Source organism: Nelumbo lutea, chromosome 4 (genome assembly GCF_056320005.1).
Source record: "Nelumbo lutea isolate HS-2025 chromosome 4, American lotus-T2T, whole genome shotgun sequence".
Taxonomy (NCBI): domain Eukaryota; kingdom Viridiplantae; phylum Streptophyta; class Magnoliopsida; order Proteales; family Nelumbonaceae; genus Nelumbo; species Nelumbo lutea.
In genome coordinates, this window is record NC_142687.1 from 8,483,609 (window position 1) to 8,507,050 (window position 23,442).

The 23,442-nt window shown below is 35.7% G+C and overlaps 1 protein-coding gene across 3 annotated transcripts; it reads right to left on the reverse strand.

Moving 5' to 3' along the window:
- Window positions 1-22: 22 nt before the first annotated feature.
- LOC148853742 (SAGA-associated factor 29 homolog A-like) lies at window positions 23-20,238 on the reverse strand. Of its 3 annotated transcripts, XM_088986155.1 has the most exons (11): window positions 20,103-20,238; window positions 19,829-19,981; window positions 17,930-18,023; window positions 16,363-16,439; window positions 13,051-13,160; window positions 12,707-12,792; window positions 9,961-10,014; window positions 1,657-1,810; window positions 1,470-1,483; window positions 736-850; window positions 23-375 (listed from the first exon to the last, which is right to left on the reverse strand). In XM_088986155.1, exons 2-10 carry the CDS (start codon window positions 19,941-19,943, stop codon window positions 748-750), a joined length of 807 nt encoding a protein of 268 aa, XP_088842281.1. In that variant the 5' UTR covers window positions 19,944-19,981; window positions 20,103-20,238; the 3' UTR covers window positions 23-375; window positions 736-747. The 3 variants fall into 3 exon arrangements, with proteins under 3 accessions (XP_088842281.1, XP_088842280.1, XP_088842282.1); XM_088986154.1 differs by lacking the exon at window positions 23-375 and having other exon boundaries at window positions 592-850; XM_088986156.1 differs by lacking the exons at window positions 23-375; window positions 736-850; window positions 1,470-1,483 and adding an exon at window positions 9,238-9,374 and having other exon boundaries at window positions 1,566-1,810.
- Window positions 20,239-23,442: the final 3,204 nt, after the last annotated feature.

The following is a 23,442-nucleotide window of genomic DNA, read 5'->3' on the forward strand; positions in this document are numbered from 1 at the left end:
TATAACTTCAATGTACCCATTACAGAATAATTAACTATAGTGATGTATTTATTTGTCTATATGAAACGTGAAGAGTGGTTATGATATAATTACAGAAGTACAAATAAAGTATGAGTAACACAGTGCTGCACTTAGGGTCTTGCATAATTTCAGAGGATCAAGATTAACCAATCGATCGGATGATAGACCCAACAAATGACTATGAAGAAATAGTAGTCTGCCCATTTGTGCGAGAGATCAGACGGAAACCCTACCAACTAAAACAAAAGTACTCAACCAATTAACAAGCCCTGCATCTTTTGTCGCGTATGAATATGCATTTGCATTAAGTAGATGAAAGCAGGAGAGGGAAGGGGGTGATCATGGTGCGACCATCTGCAGATAAAAGTGAATGCCTTAAATCCACAGGTTCCGACTTTCCAGGGTTATTCATCACATGGAGTTTCTACTGCTTGATTTAATAATCCCAGAAAATGCGACAACAAGACAACTTTAACTATTGCAATTCATGCATTTTAATTCCTATATCAATTGAAACTATCTTTATCGATCCTGCAATGAAGATATTTTCCCATGACAGAGGAGAGCGAATAGAGAAAACTGCTCATATTAATACAAAGAACCGTAAGAGTTAAAGCACCGTGCTTGAAATACACATTATATATATGGCATAAAAAGATTAAGATTCATTACACTAAAAATCAAGAGAATAAACAAAAGGAATAAACAACATACAATACACCAATATCACTGGCGATGTCCCTCAGGCAGTGGGACCACCTTATAGAAGGGTACCGTCCTCTGGGGTAAGGATCCATCTTCTTCATCATCATCAAACTCTAGTAAATAACTGCCAGAGAAGAGGAATACGTTTGGAGTCACTTTGATATCTAGGGTGAATCATGGATATAAGCTATGCTATTAGTGCAGATGAGAATTAGTTTCCTAAAAACTAAGAACAATTGGAAAATGAAATTCCAAATTTGGACCTTCAGTGAGAAGTGAAAGAGGGAGTGCATTGGCCTATTTTCATATTAGGCTGCTCTTTCAAATGTTAGTAGTAGTAACACAATTAGAGTCTGCTTGATACCACCCCGGGTCTGCTGGTTCCAATTAACAGGCTGGATCCCCAAGAGGAACAAAACTTGGAACGTTTAAGTACAGATTGCCGCATAAATACAGTGCACTGTATTTACATGCTCAAAGTACACCCCTATTGGGGGATCCAGCAATGGATCCTGCTAATAGGTAATCAGCAGGTTCCGACACACTCAATACTGATTAAATTAGTTCTGTTTACTTTTTTTAGAAGGCCATTAGTGCTGTTTACTTAGACAGCACAAAAGGTACATGCTACATGAGGTAACAGTCCAATCCATACAAAAGATTAAAGAAGTCGGATGTTTTCAGAATGTTAGAAACCAGAAACAGAAGCAAAAATGTTCAATATAAGGTGAGAAATAGCTTACTCGTCAGCCTTCCTCTGAAAAGTTACATAACAGATGAGAGCACAAATCACATGGAAAATGCAAACAGTCAGTCAAATAATTGAAGGATACCATAAAAAACGAGTAATAACCAATTTTATTGGTCATTTTAAATATATAAGCACAACATTCAAGCATGGTATTAAAAAAGATAAAATCATATTCTTACTCTACGATGTGTATTCACTACAGTTGCTTTATATAATGCAGTAGTTCCAGGATAGACTGCTAAAACATGCTTCCCAGTTGGAAATTCTGGTGCACTGGAAGGATCATTTCGCTTGGGGAAAGGAATAATACGTGACACAGGCAGCTTATACTTTCTGCAAATAGCAAAAGGACAACCATCATTGTCATCATCTATATGAACTGAAACACCTAATAAGCAAATCCAAAGAACCTATGTCATCATCATCATCATCTAAGCATTGCCTAACTTTATGGGGTCAACTACATGAATTCTGCTTCGCCATTCCATTCTGTTTAGTGCCATATCCATTGTTAAATTATGAGCACTTAAATCCAAAGAACCGATGCACTAATAGTGAAATAGATATTGTCTGCTATGGGTGTCGGCTAAAAGTCTGAAATGCTTCTACTTTCACAAGTTTGACCACCGAAACTCTGCAGTTGACTTTGTAAAAACAAATCATCTGAAATATTAATTTTGATCATTTCAGTCAGTATTAGCACATAGAAATATTAATGCACATCCTTTCCAACAAAAAGATCAACTTTTTTATACAAAATATAAAGATCAACTTTAAAACACTAACATACAGCTCAACTTCTCAATATTTAATAATAGGGTACAGCTCTTTTTAGGAAATTTTGAAAGAATCTATTCAACAAACAGATATGATTTTCAATCTTAAATATGTGCCCTTCCTATCATCACCTGGATACAACTCAAGGGTCTTCTGCCTACATATTTCTGATCCAAATTCCAATCACCTTAAGGCCATCCTCTTAAGACTCTTCCATTTCCATTATTAAGAATGGATGGTGATGGGTCAGATCCATCCACAATTACAAAATTAAACAACCCCAAAATGGTCTCAACAGAAAAACCATAACTAGTTCTATTAGGGTATAGGGTGTAATAAATCATCCAAAATCAGCAACATAATACCAGTACTGAAAGGAACCCAAGCCACAATTTCATAGTCAACCTTCAAACTGTCCAAAAGCATCCTAGCATCGGGCATCCACAGACTCTTAGCCACAATGGTTAAACCTGGACCAAATTAGCAATTTTCACAATTTTCTCTCGGCTTGCTAAAGATTTACAAGATTAATTCCTGCTTGATTTGTAAATTTTGTTTCTTCAAGTTATCTCAAAGAGTTAGTTTCAAAAGTTGTCTTAAGGCAAAATAATGGCTCTATATTCTGGACCAATAGGAGTTGGTGATTCTTTGAGAGCGGACATCATGGCCCTGCAGCAAGGAGTAAGATTGGCCAAATAGTTGGGGCTACAGCAGATTGAAATGGAGGGGGATTCTAAGTTGGTAATTGCGTGGATGCAATCAGGTTGTCTGGGAATATGGCAACATAGGAAGTTAACAAGGGAAATTTTTAGTATAACAAGGGAGGTGGGTGCTTGTTTTAAGTGGGTAAGAAGATCAGCTAATGGCTTAGCTGATACCTTAGAAAAACAAGGGACTGTAAGGGAGAGTTTGTACTTGGCAGTGCTGTAATGTATGCTGCTTTTTGGTTCAACTTCATCTACTAGGGGTTGACTTCTGCACTTCTGTACTTTAAAAGCTCATTAATGAAGTTACTGTTTCCAATCAAAAAAAAGTTGTCTTAATTATTTGTATAGAAGTTTCTTGTCTTTTCCCCATTTTAAGCAGAGATAAGGTAGGTCTCAAAAGAGATCCATTTTCGTTATAAACAACCAACATGATGCTGTTTTGAGAATGAAAAAGGGAAGAATTAAAATATTCTACACAAGTCTTATGGAGATATGGGTTCTTAGAGGTTTGATTCCTCTTTGATGTGGCAGTAAGACTCCAAATCATTTCAAGACTCAGCTTAAAATCATCCTTTTATAGATCTTTTTGTATCATTTAATTTTCTGAATGCAGTGGCCACATCTTAAGTCAATGCCCTCGCTTAGTTTCCAGTAGGAGCCAATTAACAGCATGGACATGCTTAGAACAAAAGGTATTTAATTGGTAATAGTAAAACTAAGAAATTAAGAGTGAATCTTATGGGTAACTTGGTTGTCAATGTAGAGGAATGCTAAGGCTAGAAATTGATCAGACTATAGATGCTATGAGTACACATGCTTAGACATAGTCATAAAGGCAGAAAAAGTAAGCCTAGCCAATGGCCAAGCACCTTGGCACCTGTTAAACTTATGACAAACCAGATCCCATAAAATAGGCACATGTTCCACATGGAACATGCTTCTGATTTCCTATTGTCTTACTAACAATTATGAATCATTTCCTATTGTCTTACTAACATCAAATTTCTAGAAAATTAACAATTATGAATCATTTTAAGCAAAGAAAACATTTAAAAAAAAATTGATAAAATATCAGGCTGACAAGCATGAGAACGTAGAAGGTTTAAGTCTGAGAGTAGCCACTTGTGCACAAAAAAAAAAGGTTAGGTTCATATCCGGTTTACCCCTACAAAGACCGCAGATAGCTGGGAGCAAACACTAGGTAATTGTCTTTTCTAAACAAAACATTTAAAAACTAATAGAGGAATACAAAACAAAAATCCATGCACATGAACACAGAGAGTTGGTGACAGTCACAGACCTTTGTTTTTTTATAATAAACCAGAGTTCTGAGGTCACAGACCTATGGATTTTTTTTTCCCATCTTTTTCTTCCTTTTCCTTTAAGCCCCATTGTTCCCTGATTTTTCTATAACATGGCTACCAAAAAAGCCTTCAGAAACTTAGCTCCACCACCCCTACCTCTCAAAATTTGGAAGGCTACTTTTAATGTTAACCCTTTAAAGGAAAGAACCTTGTATACTTATTACTAAAAATACTATTTACTAATTAGTTAATTGCCAATAAAAGCAATAGCTTACCATTTATTAGTGACCTACAAATTGCTGCCTTCTATTCTCCGTTTCTTTATTACCTAAACAACCCTATTACTACTACTTAATATTCATTTGAGATCCGCACGTTCTTTCTAATAACTAGTACTTGTTAGTTACCAAAATAAGAAAATAACCTATCATTAATTGAGCACCCATATGTTTTATGAATTAGGATTACACACAAAAAAATAAAACTATAATTAGAAGACCTATGACCCAGCATTCTCACTCTCCAAGTATCTAAGCTTCTAAGTTCTAATTCCTAGATTCCAAAAAAAATTCAGAAAATACCTCCTAAACCGTATACCATCCTATTTTGCTAATTTTTCCCTAAAAAAAATTACTTCTCAATTAAAAACCACTCAAATTGTTCTTTCTTTCATTTCTGCATAGTCAAAAAAAAAAAAAAAACCGTTTTTTTCTCCAAACTAGCCCATTTACAAGTTTTCCTTTAGTTTTTTCCAGAAGGTAACTTCCCATTTCCAGAATTCCAGTACAAATTCATCACTATATAAAACTTGTGCTTAAGACTATATATGCCAATCAAAAACGCTACCACATCCAAGTTGTTAAACCTTCATTTGATCCATGATTACAGAATATGCTACCTAACCTCACATGCCACTAGTTCCATGCAATAGGAAAATGTTTCCATATGATATATTGCACTAAGCTACAATTACCATGTTCTGTTTAACAACTCAAGACTGTCCATCATACCTTACTTTGTCCATTGATGGCCACAGACTACCATAGGTAATGACACTTTTCTTACTTCAAATTACCTCTACTATGTTGTTGGCCACCAGATTCATAAACTGATCAAATCCATGGAGAGTTTCTAACCACAATTCAGCTTGCATTCAACTCAATAAAAAGTCTCTTGTCCCTGTAAGCATCCACAGGCTGATCTGGTCTGATCATTTTTCCCCAGGTAATCCCAGGAAACTAAGATCCACTATTGAGGCTCCATCTCTTATCAATTGATTCAGCCATATATCTTATATTTTCACTCAAAGATTTAATGCTAAGATTGATCTCTTATTTCAGTTCATTCTGTCTTATGTCCTTTATATATTTGTCGGTGTCATTTCTAACCAGGCAACAAGATGGATGGCTATCTCTATTTAATACAACACATTATTTATGTGATCCGGATTCATTTTGAACATGTGAATTTGTAAATGGTTTAAATTTATTGATCTTATTCATCTAATATGTTATTTATTGGGCTTAACTTTCTAGTATCAACTTGGATATTTTTCCCTAATAGATTCTATTTATTGTTATCTGTTGATAGCATTATCATTGTTATGTGCTATGAGTTGTAAATTGCTTAATTTTTGTTTACTGATTCCTAATAATCATATCCTGTATAAATCTCTATAAGATTGCTGAAATGGTTGATTGAATTGATATTATTTTTGAATTGCATTTGAATAATATATAAAAGAAAAGGAGAAAATGATGTAGATGGAAGGTTAAGTAAGCTAGGTAGAATGCCCAGAAAATCCTAAACTTCAAATTTAAATTAAAATGTCTTTCTAATAATTTTCAATAAATATTTTTATTATGGCTCCCAAAAAAAAAACTTCTGCCACAGACTAAATTAACTCATGGCTAGGCTTCAGTTAATAGTTAATTACAAGGCAGATGTTTAGGCTATTTTGTTGCCTAAATGGGTGAATTATCACCTTTTAAACAAGGTGGTCTCCTAATAATACACGAGCTAAAAGGGGATTGGTGTAAGGAGGCTTATGGGTGGTATGGTTTGAATGGAAGATGTAAAGGTTAAGATTCAAAAGGCAAAGGCTAACGATATTAAAAAGTGATCATAAGCCGGTTATCAAAGAGTGCTGCAGCAAACTGAAACTACAGAAATGAAATAAGATGCTTTCATTGGCATTCTAGAAACATGCAGTTGGAAATACAATGGGAACAAAGCTCAGCCAACAGTTTGGCTGATGAGTTAGCTAAACAAGGGGTTACTAGACAACAACTGTTTTAGGGCTCAATTGTAAAAAAGTATGATTTATGGTGCGATAGAAGGGGCTCTTCTCATTTCTTCTAACAGATTCGTAAACTCACAGCCGTTTGTTGTACTTGTTTCTCTTTTAATCAGCGAACTCTGCTTTGTTGTTCCCGTTCAAAAAAAACAAAAAAAAAAAGATATAAAGATGGTTTGGTTACTGAAATAATAAAAGGAGTCTTATATTGTTTTGGGGGTTTTTGGGGGGATTGGATCTTGTAATCATCTAGGGGTCTAATAGTTGATACGGAAGGTGTAGGAAGCTTTTTTCTTAGTTGTATTCTTTGCTTTATGTTTTTGCGCATGGTGGATAGCGTATGTGTTTTAAGGAAGAGGGTGTAGCGTACTATCCAATTTTGGATATTTTGGTGATGGCTCATCGCCATAGTTTGTGTCATTCTTCTTTCTTTTCTTTTAATATATATTCCTTTTTACTATTAAAAAAATGTCCATACTGGGTAATCCCCCCAATGGATAAAAATAATTAGCAGGCAGGCCCCACAAAATATCCCAAATATTTGGAGTATGATGATGCCTTGGTAGCAGCTACAAGTTTAACCAACTTGTAGACTTTCCTCTTTTAAGGCATAAAAACAACATAGGCCCAAGGACTTCAGCTGAGCTGAGTTGAGATAAGAGGTTTTTGTTTAGGTACTTAGGTTATAAGGTATGAGACTATTAGAGTTCATTAATTGCTTAATGAAGCAAATAACAGTACAAAATAAATCCTAATATATGATATTCTTTTTTTATTGGAAACGGTAACTTCATTAAAAATCATTCAAAGTACAACTGTCAACCCCAAGACTAGGGTGTTTACCCAAGTAATTACAACACTGCTCAAAACATGTTCTCCCTAACAGTCCCTTGTTTTGCTAAAGTATCTGCTAACCCATTAGCTGACCTTCTTAACCACTTGAAACACACACCAATCTCCCTTGTTATGTTGAGTATTTCTCTTATCAACTGTCTATGTTTCCAGGCTCCCAAGCAACCCAACTGCATCCAACCAATTAGCAACTTAGAGTCCCCTTCGATCTCAATTTGAGGCAACCCCAACTGTTCGGTATATCTTACACCTTGAAGCAAAGCCATCACCTTGGCTCTCAATGAATCTCGCTCTCCTATTGGTCCCGAAAACATAGCAATAATTCTGCATTCTCCATCTCTAAGTACTCCCCCTATACCCAATGGGCCCGGATTACCTATAGAGCTTCCATCAAAGTTCAACTTCGTCCTTTGATGTGTTGGCAGGGACCAAAGTTCCTGTAGCAGGCTTTAAAGATCCTAATATATGATATTCTCATAGAAGAAAAAGAAAAGATTGAAGAAAAATCTATTACAAACTAAATGATACATAAGAGTTTAACATCTTAGAGATTTGTGCAGAAATAAGGAAACCACAAAACTGATGGCAGAGTAACATAGCCTAGAACACCTTCAGAACTAGGTGACTGGCACCAACAATCTACTGCCTGGTATCACAATATACCAACCAAGCTTACAGTTGAATCATATCGAATGTAGATGAGACAACTAAATCCACTCAAGAAAGAAACACAAGAAGAATCATGCAGCTATGTCAGAAATAAAAATAAAAATAAAAAAAAAGCATGCAGTTATATCAAAAATTAGAGGATAAATCAGATTCCTCTGGTAACTGCTTAGTGCTTTAACATAGCTTCTGGGAATGCACTGGCCCTTGAGAGTTAAGACAAAGGTTCAGCAGTTCAGGAACAATAATAATAGCAGTACATCAAAGATAAGACAACAAAAATTAGAGAGTAAATGATGTATGTGTCAAGACAGTGTCCCTTAATAACTCCTGCTTAGACTTAATCTATGGCAAACTAAACTTGAAAGGAAATAGCCTTCCAGACTCAACACAACTCAAAAACTAATTAGGAGTTCACCTTCTAAAAATGGAAATACTTGAATTTGAAACCACAAAATAAATCTCTCCAAACATTAATTTTGTTGTGGTTTCATACATGACAACATGACAAAGGCATCCCGTTATTTGAGGTGACCTACATGATTCTCATTTGAGAAGGATTGCCAAAATTTATTCAAATTGAAATGCAAGATCCCAGGATTGTTCAGGAGCTAGTAGAATTAACTTTAATTCTACCAAAAGCAACAACTTTACAGACTTGTTCACATGGAAAAGAATGCCTCAAGAACCATGAGATGGGGCTGTGACCCTTGAGTTTTAACTCTATGCTCCTTTAGCCCATGGTGACCCATTTCTGTTCCCTGATGTATCAGCTTCTGCGATAAGACCCAAAAAGACACTTAAAACTGGCAAAACAAAATTAACTTTAATAATTCCCAGAAACCTTTGAATTCTTTAATTTACAGCAACAAAACCTACTTCTGATAAGACATAAAAGAAGTAAAACAATACTCCCTAAAAGAACATACAAGATTTGGCAAGTCCTGGAAACAAAACTCCTTCAAAAGTTGCCAGTACCATATCAATAAGAGTTTAATCCAACAGTTCCTTTTCGACGGACAACTAATTAAAAGAGGGGGAAAGGAGGGTAGATAGGTAAAAAATACAGATTTTCTATTGAAGCTTCAGCAGCATAGCACGTTGCTGAAACACTATGATTAGTCAAGGTGGCATCTCCAAAGTATTTTAGTCAATTACATGTAATTTAGAGAGGGTAGATGTGTAATGACCAAAATGCACAACAGATGCTTCCTGGGCCAACCAAAGACACAGCAGCATATTTTGCTACCAAAGATTCAGCAGCAGACCCATGTTGAAGGTGTAAGTTCTGCAATCTGGAAAAAAAAATGGCTGCATGTTACCAAGCTATAAATGTTCTCGTGTACTAAATAAAATGAGCCACATGTGTGCATGATACACGACTCAAAAATACCATGCAAAAGTCATTTCTTTGGGCAGAAATGGATCATTCATGCTGATCTTGAGAGATTAATTGACTCCGGGAAAACTAGAGGCTTTAGTAAGAAAGGTAGCATCCTATCGAATTAACTCATTTTGTTATTGGTTGAATCTGCTAAGAGAGAAATAACAATTTTTTTTAAGGGAAGCAGTGTGAGGATGTTGATAGGCAAGATTGAATAACTCTCTTCTCATGTCATTCAATTTTGAAGGAATTTGAGGGCCTACTCTTTTCTGATTTCTGTAATGACTTGGGGAACATCATCTCTATTACTTAAGGTTAAGGGGGTTGTGGTTTACATCTTAGATTTATCATTTTCTGATTTATTGTATGCGGGTATTGTTGTACCCCTCCTTCACATTTCCTCCTTAATAAAATCCGATAAGAAAAAAGTAAAAGAATGGAAAGGACAAGAAAGCAAAAGAAACCATCCAAACCAACTCAATATACACAAAGTCTACCTTTGGCCACCACCCTCTTCATCATCACCAGGTTCCTCATCAAGTACTTCAAATCTGCATAGAGATGGTAATCATTTCTTAACGAGCAATAGCATCTTCCAAACTATTTTGTCCTATGACTAGTTATGAATGACGATAAACAAAGTGAATATTCTTTAACAAAACTATCTTAAGACTAAAGCTGCAACTTATTTAATGAATGCTACATGACATAGATCAGAGAGACCAAAAACAAATTTAAAAAAAAAAAAAAAAAAACACAGCTACATTAAAATCACTCAAATAGCATAAAGAACATGAACCATGAAAGCCATGTACACATGCCAGGGAGGTCAGTGTTTTAAAAGATGAACCTCAATTGAACCCAGGCAACACCCCTTTCAGAGGCATGTTCTTAGGTTAAGGTGTAAGGTGACCAAGCATGTGCCTTTTATAAGTTTACACTTTTTGTTGCTTTTATGTTCATTCTTATGTTTTTTATACCTTTATAATGGTCTATTAGCTTCTACATAACCTTTTATTAGTGTTTGTGCACCACTAATGGTCTATTAACATTGACAAAAGCAAAGGCCTTTTGAATACCTGAAGCCCTAGTTATTGCAGATATGAGTGCAAGACATCTATCATCACACTAGCTATTTAATGTAATACAACTAAGGGATGGGCAACAACATTAAGAGTTTCATGTGCTTGAATTGTTGAATGCTTAGAGCCAAGGTTTAAAATGCCAATGTCAGTGGAAATTTCAGTCATCCAAATATAGGAAACATGTCAGAAATGTCATATGGAAATATTGTAAAAATTATGGACATGGTGGAAACATTGTAAGATATGCAAAAATATAGAATTATATTTTATTAAATGATAAAAGAAGCATGAGCACACCTTTTTAAATTATTATCTTGTTCCAAATCATTAAACAAAGCTAAAAAAAACTAAGGTTACAGACATAAGAGTACATTTTTGAAGTTGTCCTATAAACCTTAAGATTCAAAACTACATAATAGAATGAGTTAAAGCAAAATTTAAACTTATAGAAAATGTAAACAGTTATAATGGATCAATCAAATAATCTATTGCACAAACAAAACCAATATTTAACTTCATCTTTGAAATGAATATCGAGCTGGCTCAAAGCAGTAATCATGTAAGTTAGGTGGGTAATAACATTGCTACTCAACATATCTAAAATATCGTCACCAAGTTATGTTATAATACTATCTCTTATACTCCGTATAGTGCTGGTAGTGTTCACTAGAGAATATGTCAATTCCAATAAAATTTTGTGTTGCTGCCCATGGAGATGGAAATATGTCATGGAAACTACTCCACATAGTGTTGGTAGTGTTCACTGGGGAATATGTCAATTCCAGTAAAATTTCAGGTCACTACCCATGGAAAAGGAAATATTAGGAAATCTAGGAACATTTTAAACCATGCTCAGAGCACTATGGTACAGTCCACTTTTTTTCTTTCACTTTCATTTTGAATTCGTTTTATATGTTATGATTATATATTTTGATTTGCGCTAATAAGCATTTAAAATATTTAATATTTTTTTAAATTGGGTTTTCATATTTTATGGATTAAATTTATTTTTTCTTTGATTTTTTTCAAAAATGTGTGCCATGCTTCATCTAGGCATGCACCTCACCCTGTGCCTCAAGCGCTAAAAGGCCCTTGTGCTTTTCTTGCACCTTTCTTGCTTTTAAAACACTGAAATATACTGTACTTTAAGACACTTTATTAGAGCTTAAAAGTTTGTCAATATAGCACAAAGCTTATTCTGGGAAAGTCAAGCAGTGGACAACACCAAGGAAATGCCTTCAAATCCCAACAATCAAAATAAATTGAAAGCAAAGGAAATAAGTGGCATTTCTGATGTTGTGCAGATTTGGGACTTTAGGTGTGTTCAGGTGGGTCTTTGTATCTAGGTGCTATATCTAATGACCGGATGCATTTTATGGTTCATATCCAATGAGGACAATATTGGTCACAAAAGGATGAAATGATAGACCTGTAACCAAAAGAATAAGAAACACATTAATCTACTCAAGTGCATAGAGTGCAATATCACTTAATAGTTTTGTCCATTGTGTGTCAATAAGGGGGCATGCAGGTTGCACATCCAATTAGTCCAACCCAAAATCAAAAAGCAGGTGAGGGTTTTTGGTACATCCCATATCCATGTTGTGAATATTTGTACTAGGTTGTTAGGAATTCAGGAGTTCAAGAGGTCCAGAATTCATTAGTCACAAGTGATGCAAGGGAATGTCATTGAATATTGCCTAAAGATACACAATCTACAGATTGAAAATTGACAATAATGATATGATTTAAACTTTAAATGAAGCTTTTGCTTATACTGAAACTGCCAATTCAGAAAAGAGATGTTGGTTATACTGAAACAGTAGTAAGGCAGGCATTAGTGGTGAGAGTCGTGGGACCTAGTTTTTTGAAACTGCCATGAACCTGGGCAGTTGAACCAGCAAGCTGGCGACCTGAGCAACTGGATCCTAGATTTTTAGAGTTTTGACGGATTCAACAAGCTAACTATCTGGTTGAACCACCAAACCCATCACCTGGCCAGCTTCCCAGGTTGACACCCCGGGTGAGACATACTTTTGGGCACATCAAAGTTCAATAAACCGAAATGGTGCATAATGTATCCAAAATTCCAAACACTCCATACCATGGAAGGAAGGTTTTGTGACATAATCATCAAACCATAAGCAATGGAACTTACTCTTTGGTTTCTCTATCAAAATGAATTACTTTTACAACAAACCATTCGTCTTTCTCAGCATCATCAGGTGTGACCCTAGCTGCAACCTGAAAAGGTATAGAACAAGATTTTGGTTCAAGATTAATAACATCCAAAAGCAAGATAGCATTCACAAAGAAAAATAAAGAACAAAAAATAATAATAAATGGAATAAAATCGTATTCGAGCAACCAACATGAACACCTCAACAATTTTTAAGTGAAACATGTTAGAAGACGCAAAAAAGAGAGGACCAATTGGAAATTTCATCGATTTGGTCAATGATTCCAGAAAAAAACCAATAGCAATATAATGACATAACACACCTGTTCCCCCTTTAGATTAGCAAGCTCAAGTTGCGTTCGCACAGAAGAAGCAGGAGAAATTCTTGGATCCAGATCAGATTTCATCCGCTTCTTTTTCTGATCGTTGCCTTCTGCAAGGAACTACCTATGTAAATCTCAAAAGTAAAATCATAACAAACAGTAAACCTGAGTTTTATGATCCACAAGTAGTAAAATTTCCAATGAACCTAGAACCTAAAAAAGATATTCTCCCTTCATATTATGTCATGCAATCAATTATTAGACCAATTGAAAGGAATATGGTGCAGCTTGCTAGCACATTTTATTGGAAATAAAATAGTACAAGTTCAAATCCAGTCATCATCCCTACCTAATTATCTCTGAGAAAATCCTAGCCCAATCTAATCTTGATTTAAACATGTTAAATGTCAAGCTATTAATTGTGGTGTTAAATTATGCCATAGGTTTGGGATTTGGGATTTGGGAAATAGGAAGAAATCAGAGTAGCATCAGATCATGTTGGATTACAAACCAGGACACAATACTTTTTGGCTTTTCCTGATTTAACTTTCACTTCTAATTAGTTTCCTGACATCTCAGCAGAAATCCTGAAAACTTCATTATGATCATCAGATTGATATATTCATACATTTCTGTGGGACTGCTTTATACACTCACCAGCATATTGGCCATGCCCAATACTTTGTAAAGTAAAGATGCCTCAAACAAACAAGATGGGGTCCACATAGAAAAAAGAAAAGATGTGGCTCTAACAAAAATGTCATACATGAAGGTCATATTAGTTATGTCAAACTGCCAAGGAGAGAGCTTGAAGGACCTGCCTGGTCTCCTAGGAGCCCATGGAATCCATGGGTAAACTGCAAATGGAATGGCTGATTCTCTAGCTAAATGGGGAGTTCAAAGGCAACAGTTTTTTTGGGCTTTATTGTAACTATTTCTGGTGCACTGTTTTGCTTCTAGCTGCTGTAATCCTGTATTTATTTCTCTTATTTGAATAAATTCTCCTTTTGCTGATAAAAAAATAATATTACAGAGGCTAGATCACTAATAAGGGTAACATCTTGTTCCACTGGATTAGGAGATTAGTAAATAATCCAGCTGCCTTCTTCACCACAAGTGAGGTTAGCAGGAACAAGTTGTGTTGGGGTGTAGACAATCCTATGGGCTTTCGTCCTATTCCTTTTTTTTTTTTTTTTTTGCTTGCACCTTAATTTTTCTCATTCCCATAGCAATCAGGTTTCCACCAATCAGTTACAAATCCCAAAAAGGGATCATTGCTTGGTGCCTTGATAAAATCTTGGACTGACAAGTGTGAGAATACTGGTTCAAATCAGAAAGTGACCACTTTGTGCAAAAAATGTCAAAGCTTATGTCTGTATCCATTCTTAGGTCCTTATCCAGTCCACCCCTCCCAAGACCCTGGATAGCCAGGTCCAACATTGGGTAATGGTCCTTAATTGCCAACCGAAAAAAAAAAAAAAACAGTAAAAATGGACACTAAGTTTTTTCATTATGATTAAACACTAGTGCACTACCAACATTTGTAGGCATTAGAACCTTCATATTAGTAGGTAAATCACAACATATTAAACTTTGAAAGCTCAGTCCAACATTATAAAATTTCAATTGAAAAAAAAAAAAAAAAGTTCAGATTGAAATTAAAAAGCATACGACACACTTGGCTTCTCATAGTTTGTACTCCTGTGCCTCATAAAGCTTTATGTTCCTCCACATCCTTAGGCTCATCTATTAAGGCTCTACGGTGGGCCCTGTCCCTCTCAGGATTCAAGCCTTCACCTGGGAGGTTTGCCATGGTAAAATTAATATTTGTGACTGTGCAAAAGAAGACCTCAGTGTTGCCTATCACTGGCTTCTCATAGTTTGTACTCCTGTGCCTCATAAAGCTTTATGTTCCTCCACATCCTTAGGCTCATCTATTAAGGCTCTACGGTGGGCCTTGTCCCTCTCAGGATTCAAGCCTTCACCTGGGAGGTTTGCCATGGTAAAATTAATATTTGTGACTGTGCAAAAGAAGACCTCAGTGTTGCCTATCACCTCATGTGTGCTCTCTTTGTCTAGAAAATTGAGAACCTGCTCTCCACTCGCCAATCTCCTGCAGGTTTGCTTCAGGTATTTAGAGTTTTTTCTTCTCTTTGTTAGGATGTAGATGGTTCCCTCCTTCGGATTTGGCTTGCTTATTCAATCCAAGTTTTTTAGCTCCACCAAAGAAGAGAGGAAGAAGATTATGGAGATGTGTCAGGGATGCCACTTTGTAGTGCATTTGGGAGGAGAGAAACAGCAGGATCTTTAAAGATAAAATCTCTGGGGCAGAAGTTATCATTGAAAATATCAAGATGAAGGTTATGCAGTGGATCAAAACAATGTAAGAATTCAAGCACTTCAAGCTGATGGTTTCTAAAGGAACTGGCAACAGGTAGCATCCTCTTCATTTACTAGTAGTGCATCCTATACATTGGTTTCCACTTTCCACCCCAAGATAATGCAGATCAAACTGAACTTTGATGGTTGCAGCCTGGGCAATCCAGGACTTTCAGGAGTCGGAGTTCTCAGAAACTCAAATGGGAACATGTTGACTGTATTCTCAGGTCCAGCAGGTTATGGGGACTCTACAAGAGCAGAAAATCTGGTTTTGCTTGAGGGTCTCAAGTTAGCTAAGTCCATCAGTACAAGGAATATTGAGATTGAGGGAGACAAAGATTCTAGTAGGGTGGCTGAAGAATGATGAAGCTGGATCTTGGAGATTCAGATGCATGTTAAGGGAAATAAAAGCTCTAGCTACTGATATGAGGTGCTCCTGCAGATGGATTCCTAGATCTGGAAACAGCATGGCTGATGATCAAGCTAAACTAGGAGTTAACAAAAAGGAATTGTTTTGGGGGATTGTAAATCTGAACTAAGAAAATTTGTATTTGTAAGCTAGCTCTCTTAGTGGGTGTTTGTTCACATATAACTTGTAACTTACTGATTTTCATTGCTAAATATTTATCAGTTACTGATCAAAAAAATATATAAGTATATGACAACTTCAAGCAGAAATATTTCACAAAGGAAATAAAAATACATAAATATATACATATAAAACAAAAACTATGAATTTGACAACCAACATGTGTGCCAATTTCAAACACTGATTCAAGGTGCCTAACAGAGATTATATAAAATATGTTTCTAGCATGATTTAGAAGCATCAACATGCACCTGATATGTAAATATGACAGTCTGGCATGGCTAGATTTCAGAAAAGGGGTCTTTTGTTATATAGATTAAAGTACCACAGATTCATGCACAAACCTTTGGCTTTGCGTGTCTGTTGGGAAACCCCAGACTGTATCAAACCCTCCAGATGATTAGCCAACGTATTTGACATGCTGCAGGAGAAAAATATAACATTAACTTGAGGGTAGAAAATACTCTCTAGTTAAAACACCTCAAGTTTCTAAAGGCATCAGTATTTCAAATGGTGAAAACTTGAGGCATAGAGTCATGATCTCCAGAAGTGCAAGATGTACTAATTTCTTTAAAAATGAAACAAAAATAGGAAAAGATACATAAAAAAGAATATCACAAAAGCTTCGAAGATGATGTCTATTGAGACAACTTACACATGTGATATGATTTAATCATAACATAATAGTTTAAAAAAACATAGACAAGACGCACAAATTGCCTTGAGTAAGACTTAAAAGGTAAAGGATGTCATGGAATTTTGTTCCTACAAACAGAAACAAATTTGGTAAGCCAAATAGTATAAACCATTTCTACTATGTAGATTGTAAAATCCAACATCCAACAAGCTCTTATTTAAATGTGAAGTAAAACCTCAAAAGGGTCTTTGAAAAGTTAAATATAATTACTCAAATTGATTGACAAAAAATGGAAAACTAAAATCAATGACTGTCTTACTCTCATATTTGTGATGTTAATCCTATTTTTTCAGTAATATACGAGTGACATATGCGATCAAGGTTCAAATTTCTATATGATACGCCCTGTATCGTATCGGGAGCCACCCAAAACCCCAAATAAGGGGTGTTATGGACTTTGACTATTTTCAGGGGGTAGGCATGCTTAAAACTGACACCCTGATGCAATTAAAAAAAAAAAACCTTAAAATAAGAAAGTTATAAAGTAGTGAAACACCCAATACACATGTTCATGCATATGAGGTGTATTGATACTTTAAACTATGTATGCGAGGGTGGGCCTTGGCACAATGGTTGGGTTTCTCCATTGGGACCAGGGTGACCATGGTTCAAATCTTGGAAACAGCCTCTCTGTATGTACAGGGGTAAGGCTGTGTACATCTGTCCCTTCCTAGACCCCACATTGGCAGGAGCCTCGTGTACTGGGCTGCCACTTTTTATGAGTGGCATATGAATCAAAAATAGGCCAACTAGAGGAGTGAGGCAGGTATCCTTTAATCATAAGCATGAGCTTTTAATGGGGCTGCCACTTTTTATGAGTGGCATATGAATCAAAAATAGGCCAACTAGAGGAGTGAGGCAGGTATCCTTTAATCATAAGCATGAGCTTTTAATGTTGAGTCTTGAGGCCTCTTCCTTGAGCCTCACTTGAGGCAAGCCTCTAGACATAAGTCTCATGCCTTTTGTAATACAGATAGGCACAACCGCAACATTTCAAGTGAATTACTGCACATACAACAAAAACAAAAGAGATAAACATTTTCCTTTAGATACAAAAAGACATAGTAACATTTATGTGCCTTGAACCCTTCTTACTAACATTCAAAGATGATAGCCCAATTTATTCCTATGCTCTGACTGTGCATTCAATTTATTATCACTCATGCTGTCCCTATTACACAACTACCATTGATAAAGTCTTAGAATGGGCATACTTCATTTCACTTTCTGAAAGTTCTTTTGCCTGTTGATATAGACTTCGAAGTTTCCCTAATGTACCATCACCAGTCTTCTCAACAATCTCAGGAGCTGCATGCAGTAGCAAAGGGGTACAGAAGAAATTCATCAGTTGGACATACGGGAAACAAGTAAAAACAAAACGTTCTTATTCAATAAATAACATTGTATTAATAAAATTTTCATGGTTGCCTCTCAAAATATATATAGAACATTGTATTTCCAACTGAAACTCGATCCCATATAAGAAACTAAGAAAGAATATGAGGAAGATATTCATTTTGTTTGTAGGACTAACAATATGATATAACAATAACTTGAGAAAGAAATGGACAATTTGCAAGTCTATTGTTATTACTGCAAAAGCTGAAGGGTAGATGACCATCTAACTCCTAAAATAAGGAGCCAAGTCCAAACCTTTGACAGAAAGCCAAACTAAGCACAAACTGCATCAAAGATACAGACAATGACAATCTCAAGATATTTATTTCCAATCCAAAAAAAAAATCAAGATATTTACCATAGACATTATTCTGGTAGAGTAGCACCCCCAATAGAAATTTGCCCTCCACCCCTCTAGCTAAGTTGTCTAGTGGAGGATGTGTCACTATTTGCACCCACCTAAACAAGGTGTTCACATTAGCTGCCAAAGCTCTAGCCTCTCTAATGTAATATTAAAAAACCATGATCCCTCATTCTCCTTCCCTGAAACACCAATAAGGTAATAACCATCCATGAATCCCTTCAATCTAAATGTGACAACCCATGGTTATCATGAGTCACAAGGGCACTGAAAATGAGCTTTATTACTCCTTGTGGCATAGAACTCCAATTTTGATTTGTAATCTGACTTCATGTGGATGAGCAACCAACATGGAACTCTTCCTCTAATTATATCACCAATGCAAAAACTTCTAAATTCATCTCCTGTTGCAGCCAATGAACAGCTCTAAAACATGACAAACTCCCTATAAAGACCCAACCACATTCAGGATGGTAAAAAGGACTCTAGAGCGCAAACACTAAATTACTTCTGGGTTCTAACAAGAATTCATTGGTGATCCTTGGAATAAGCTACCTGCAAAAAGAAGGTCCCAACTTTTTTGTAAAAGTAAAAATGGTATACTTTGAACTTAAATCCATTATCTGCCCATGTGTTATATTTCCAGCTTGGCTACAGTATAAGCAAGGCATGCACATTTTTTAGGCCTCAAATACTGACATAAGACAGAAGATTACTTACCAAACTACCCCTGCCCTCATCATCTAACTTTTTTCAGCTTATATTAAAAGAAAGGAACATATTAAGGCATTGATAGATTTAGGGGCCTCGGATGATCTCCCTTCCTAGCTGTGTGAAGCTTGCCTTGTGGACACCAACGGGATCAAATAACAGCCTGGCTGGTTACTTTTACATGATAAACTGTGGTAACAGTCTCCACGTCTTTTAGGAAACATCAAATGGAACTAAACCAATTTCTTTAATATCAACAATATAATTGATCACTCTTGCAAAGACTAATTCAAGGTGGCAGATAAAGGAAGCAGACAAGCAGTAGCAGAAACAGCAATTTGACTCGGCATTTCCTAGGAACCAAGACATCGGCATATTAACCCCATTGTACAACGGTATTAGTTCTGTTGTTATCATCGTGATTAATCTTTACTACGTAAACAAGCGTCTTATAACAACAAAAGTTACACCAAAAAAATCACTCAGAAGACGAGCAAACACTTCTGTATAATGAAATAATAACTAAAACTATATAAAAATCCCAACAAAAAACTGAGTATACTGAAAAGTGTCCTGTTTACACAAATTCAAACTCTAGGGTAAGGCAAATTAGAGTCCGTGTTGCTGGAGTTGCGAAACTCACTGGATTGCAGCTTTTTATGGATCTTATTGATTTCGTTCAAGGTATCCTCCAGTTCTCCCCTCAACTTCTCGAGATCCTTCGACTGCCCCAGGATGAGGTCGACTGGATTTGACATCCTTTAATCGCAGTTTTCTTCAAACACCGAGCTAAATTCTGCTCAAGTACGCCAATTTAGGTATTTTGTTCGACCATTACAGCAGCACAAATAACAAATCAGGAAAAATACTTGATTTTTTCTTTAATTTTAATATTTAATTACTATATATTTACTCGCCTGAAGAACGTCGCTACTGGTCATCTCATGGTAGAATCGTCTCCGATGTTGCCTCAGAGAGAGGGGCCCCCGTGTTGGAGAATGAACGAAAATCTCATCATGCTCTCTGTCTCTCTCTCTCTCTCTCTCTCTCTCTCTCCCGTCCATCTATCTTTCTTTATCTGATCCACGTGGCAAATGGCCGATGCCAGTCTCAAGCACGGTTGGATGTATGCCAAGGATTTTCCTACTCGAACTGAACCAACAACGTTTTGTCAGCTTGTACGAGTTACGAAGAGTCCGCAAGCCCACATGGGTTTGCAGCATTCAATAATAACTTACAGACTTAGAAACTATGAGGAGGAGATGACGTTCTCGACCGCTTGATTTGTAGACCCTGAAGTCTGAAACTGTAAGGATCCGTTTGTTTGTTTTGTCAGTGCAATTTCATTTGCACCGGTACAATGTTGACCGTGTAACTTAGGATAGTGTAAATTTTGTTTTATTTTTGGGGTAAATTATTTAAACATCCCGTTGTAGGGATGCAAACGGATAGGATTCGAATATGATAATTATGGATCTGAATTCGAATCTGATGAAATATAACAATTTGATAAATAATTTATTATTTTAAAAAAATAATAAATTATTAAAAGGAAAATAAAATATAACAACTAAAAAAGCAAAAAGTACAAGTATCATTCCAACTATTCTCATCACATATTTATATATATACATGTTTTTATAAAAAAGATAAATAATATAACAAATTTACAAAAATATAATATAAATACTAAAGTTATAAATAAATAACACATATATATAAATATGTATTATATATATTTATATAAATAAATAACATTATATATATATATATATATATATGTGTGTGTGTGTTATTTATATAAATAAATAAATAACATATAATGTCGAACCGAATCTTCTCGGATCGGATAGGGGTGATCCAAATCCGATCTAATTTCTGATTGTACCCTATTATTTGATCCGATATGACCTGATCCAGTCTGAAGATCCAAGTTGGGGCTATCCGAATCCAATAATATATGATAGGATTGAATCATGACCCAATCCATTTTCACCCCTAACTCATAAAACAATTACTTAACCCCCCCCCCCACACACACACACAATTTCAAATGGGTAAATTCAAGGTTCTAAATATGGATACATTAGGCACATTTCTTTTTTTTTAATTGGTTTAAAGGGTGGTTTAAGGCCCATCTATCTCCTGAACCAGGTCAGACCCCAAAAATACATACCTTAGGGGTGTATCAAGGGGTCACCGATAGGTGTACAATTTAGGCAGGCCCAACTCGGAATTTTACACTGGTTGGGCTTGGATTTTTTGTCCTCGGGCTGGGCTCGGGCCTAAGAAATCTGGCTTTTTTATTTTTTGGGCCAGCCTCGGGCCTAGCCTTTAGGTAGTCTGAACCCGACCCAATTATATACAATTATACATACATATATATATATATATATATATATATATATATATATATATATATATACATACATATTTGTATAGATATTTTGCATACATATATGAATACTAGTAAACATGTACAAGTATTTGCACGTGATAGTATCTCCAAGATAAAACTACTTACAATTCATGGGCAGTTTTTAAATAGTCATAAGTGGACAATTTCTAAACTGTTATGTCTTTTTTTATGTCGTTGTATGTTGCTTAGATAATGGGTAAAAATGTATAATGAAAAGTCCATAAAATGGGGCTATTCTCTCTTTTATTAGTAGTATAGATATGTATGTATGTCTCTCTCTCTCTCTCTCTCTCTCTCTATATATATATATATATGTATAATTTTAGAGTGGGTTCGTTGACCAGCCCGAGCCTGACCGAGGTTTGAACCCAATCCGAGTGCATCAAATTTCAGGGTGGGCCGAGCTCGGGTTGGGAAAATAAGGCTTGACCTTGGGCTCAGGTCGGGCTTGGGCCTTAAACCAAAATTTTAGAGTCGGGTTTAGGTTAACCATAAACCCAACCCAACCCGCCTGACTTACACCCCTAATCACCGATATGATACACAGCGATGCGCCTTGATATGTTGCAAAGTTCAAACCTTTAGGTAAATAAGACAAACTAACTCATTATGGTAGTTTGATGTTAAAAACCTAATTGAAAATGACAATGCCATGTTTTTAAATAATTAAATTCTCAATTTACTCATGAATGACAATGTTGGGATGTATATTGGCCAAAACATCCCAAAGAACGAGCTTATGTATTGTCTAAGGAGGTGTTTCACAACATGGTTGGTTTTATCTTTTAAAATAAATATAATTAAATTATCAATTAATAAATAAGGGAAAAATTCTTAAACTACCTTTATAGTTTAGTTAATTGACTAATCCTTACTGCTTAGCATCCATACTATTTATGACAATTGGCATCGTTGTTAAGCACTAATATAAAAAAATAAAATATCGAAATTACCTTCCACTATTCCTCAGAATTTCAAAATAAAACACAACTGATAAAAATTTCCAATAACCTTATAAATTCTCCGTCATTATGCATTTGTTGTATCACACTGCTCCAACCGCCATCGCTATCGCTATATCAATCATCCACCACCTCACAATCTTCCAAAACCTTCCTAAGTTCTCCATCGATCGCCTTGCATTTGTTGTATCTCGTTGGCTCCACCGATGTCACCTTTTCAGCCCTTCTTCTGGTTATGCCTCAATCACCTTTTCTTTCATCCAACAAAGTTCTTTGCTACGAAAATGGGGATGGGTACGTAGATGAAAGTAGGGATAAATGTCGTGGTGTCCATATTAATTTCGCAATTTGAATCGTATAAAGTAGAATACCATTTTGTTTACATCTCTTAATAAAGGTTCAAATTTTTAATGTTTGATGCTATGAGAAATGGAATCATTTCATTTGTATAGCATTTCAATCCACACTGTGGTCCCTGTCTGGACACATTTTCCAATTATATATATAGAAGAAAAAGGGCAAATGCATTTTTTTCATAAAGTTCTGAACTAATTTCATTCATTCCATTGCTTTATTAGCAGACGGGAATATTTTTAACCAACTAGCCCATACTTGTGGGTTTTGAAATCTGAACCACCAATAGAATGCCAAAACACGGACTAATTGAAATTGCTACAATTATTATTATATTGCTAGATTTAACTAGAGGTGAGAATGGGTCGGTTTGGTTCCATGGCTGAACTTTGAAGCGTCGGTTCTAAGTTTTTAGAATCGGAACCTACACTGTGAAAGGTTGGTTATAGGATTGGTCCTGTCATTGGTAGTTTGGGGGTCGGTTTCAGGGTCTACTCATGGAACCTATTCTTTCTTTACTCT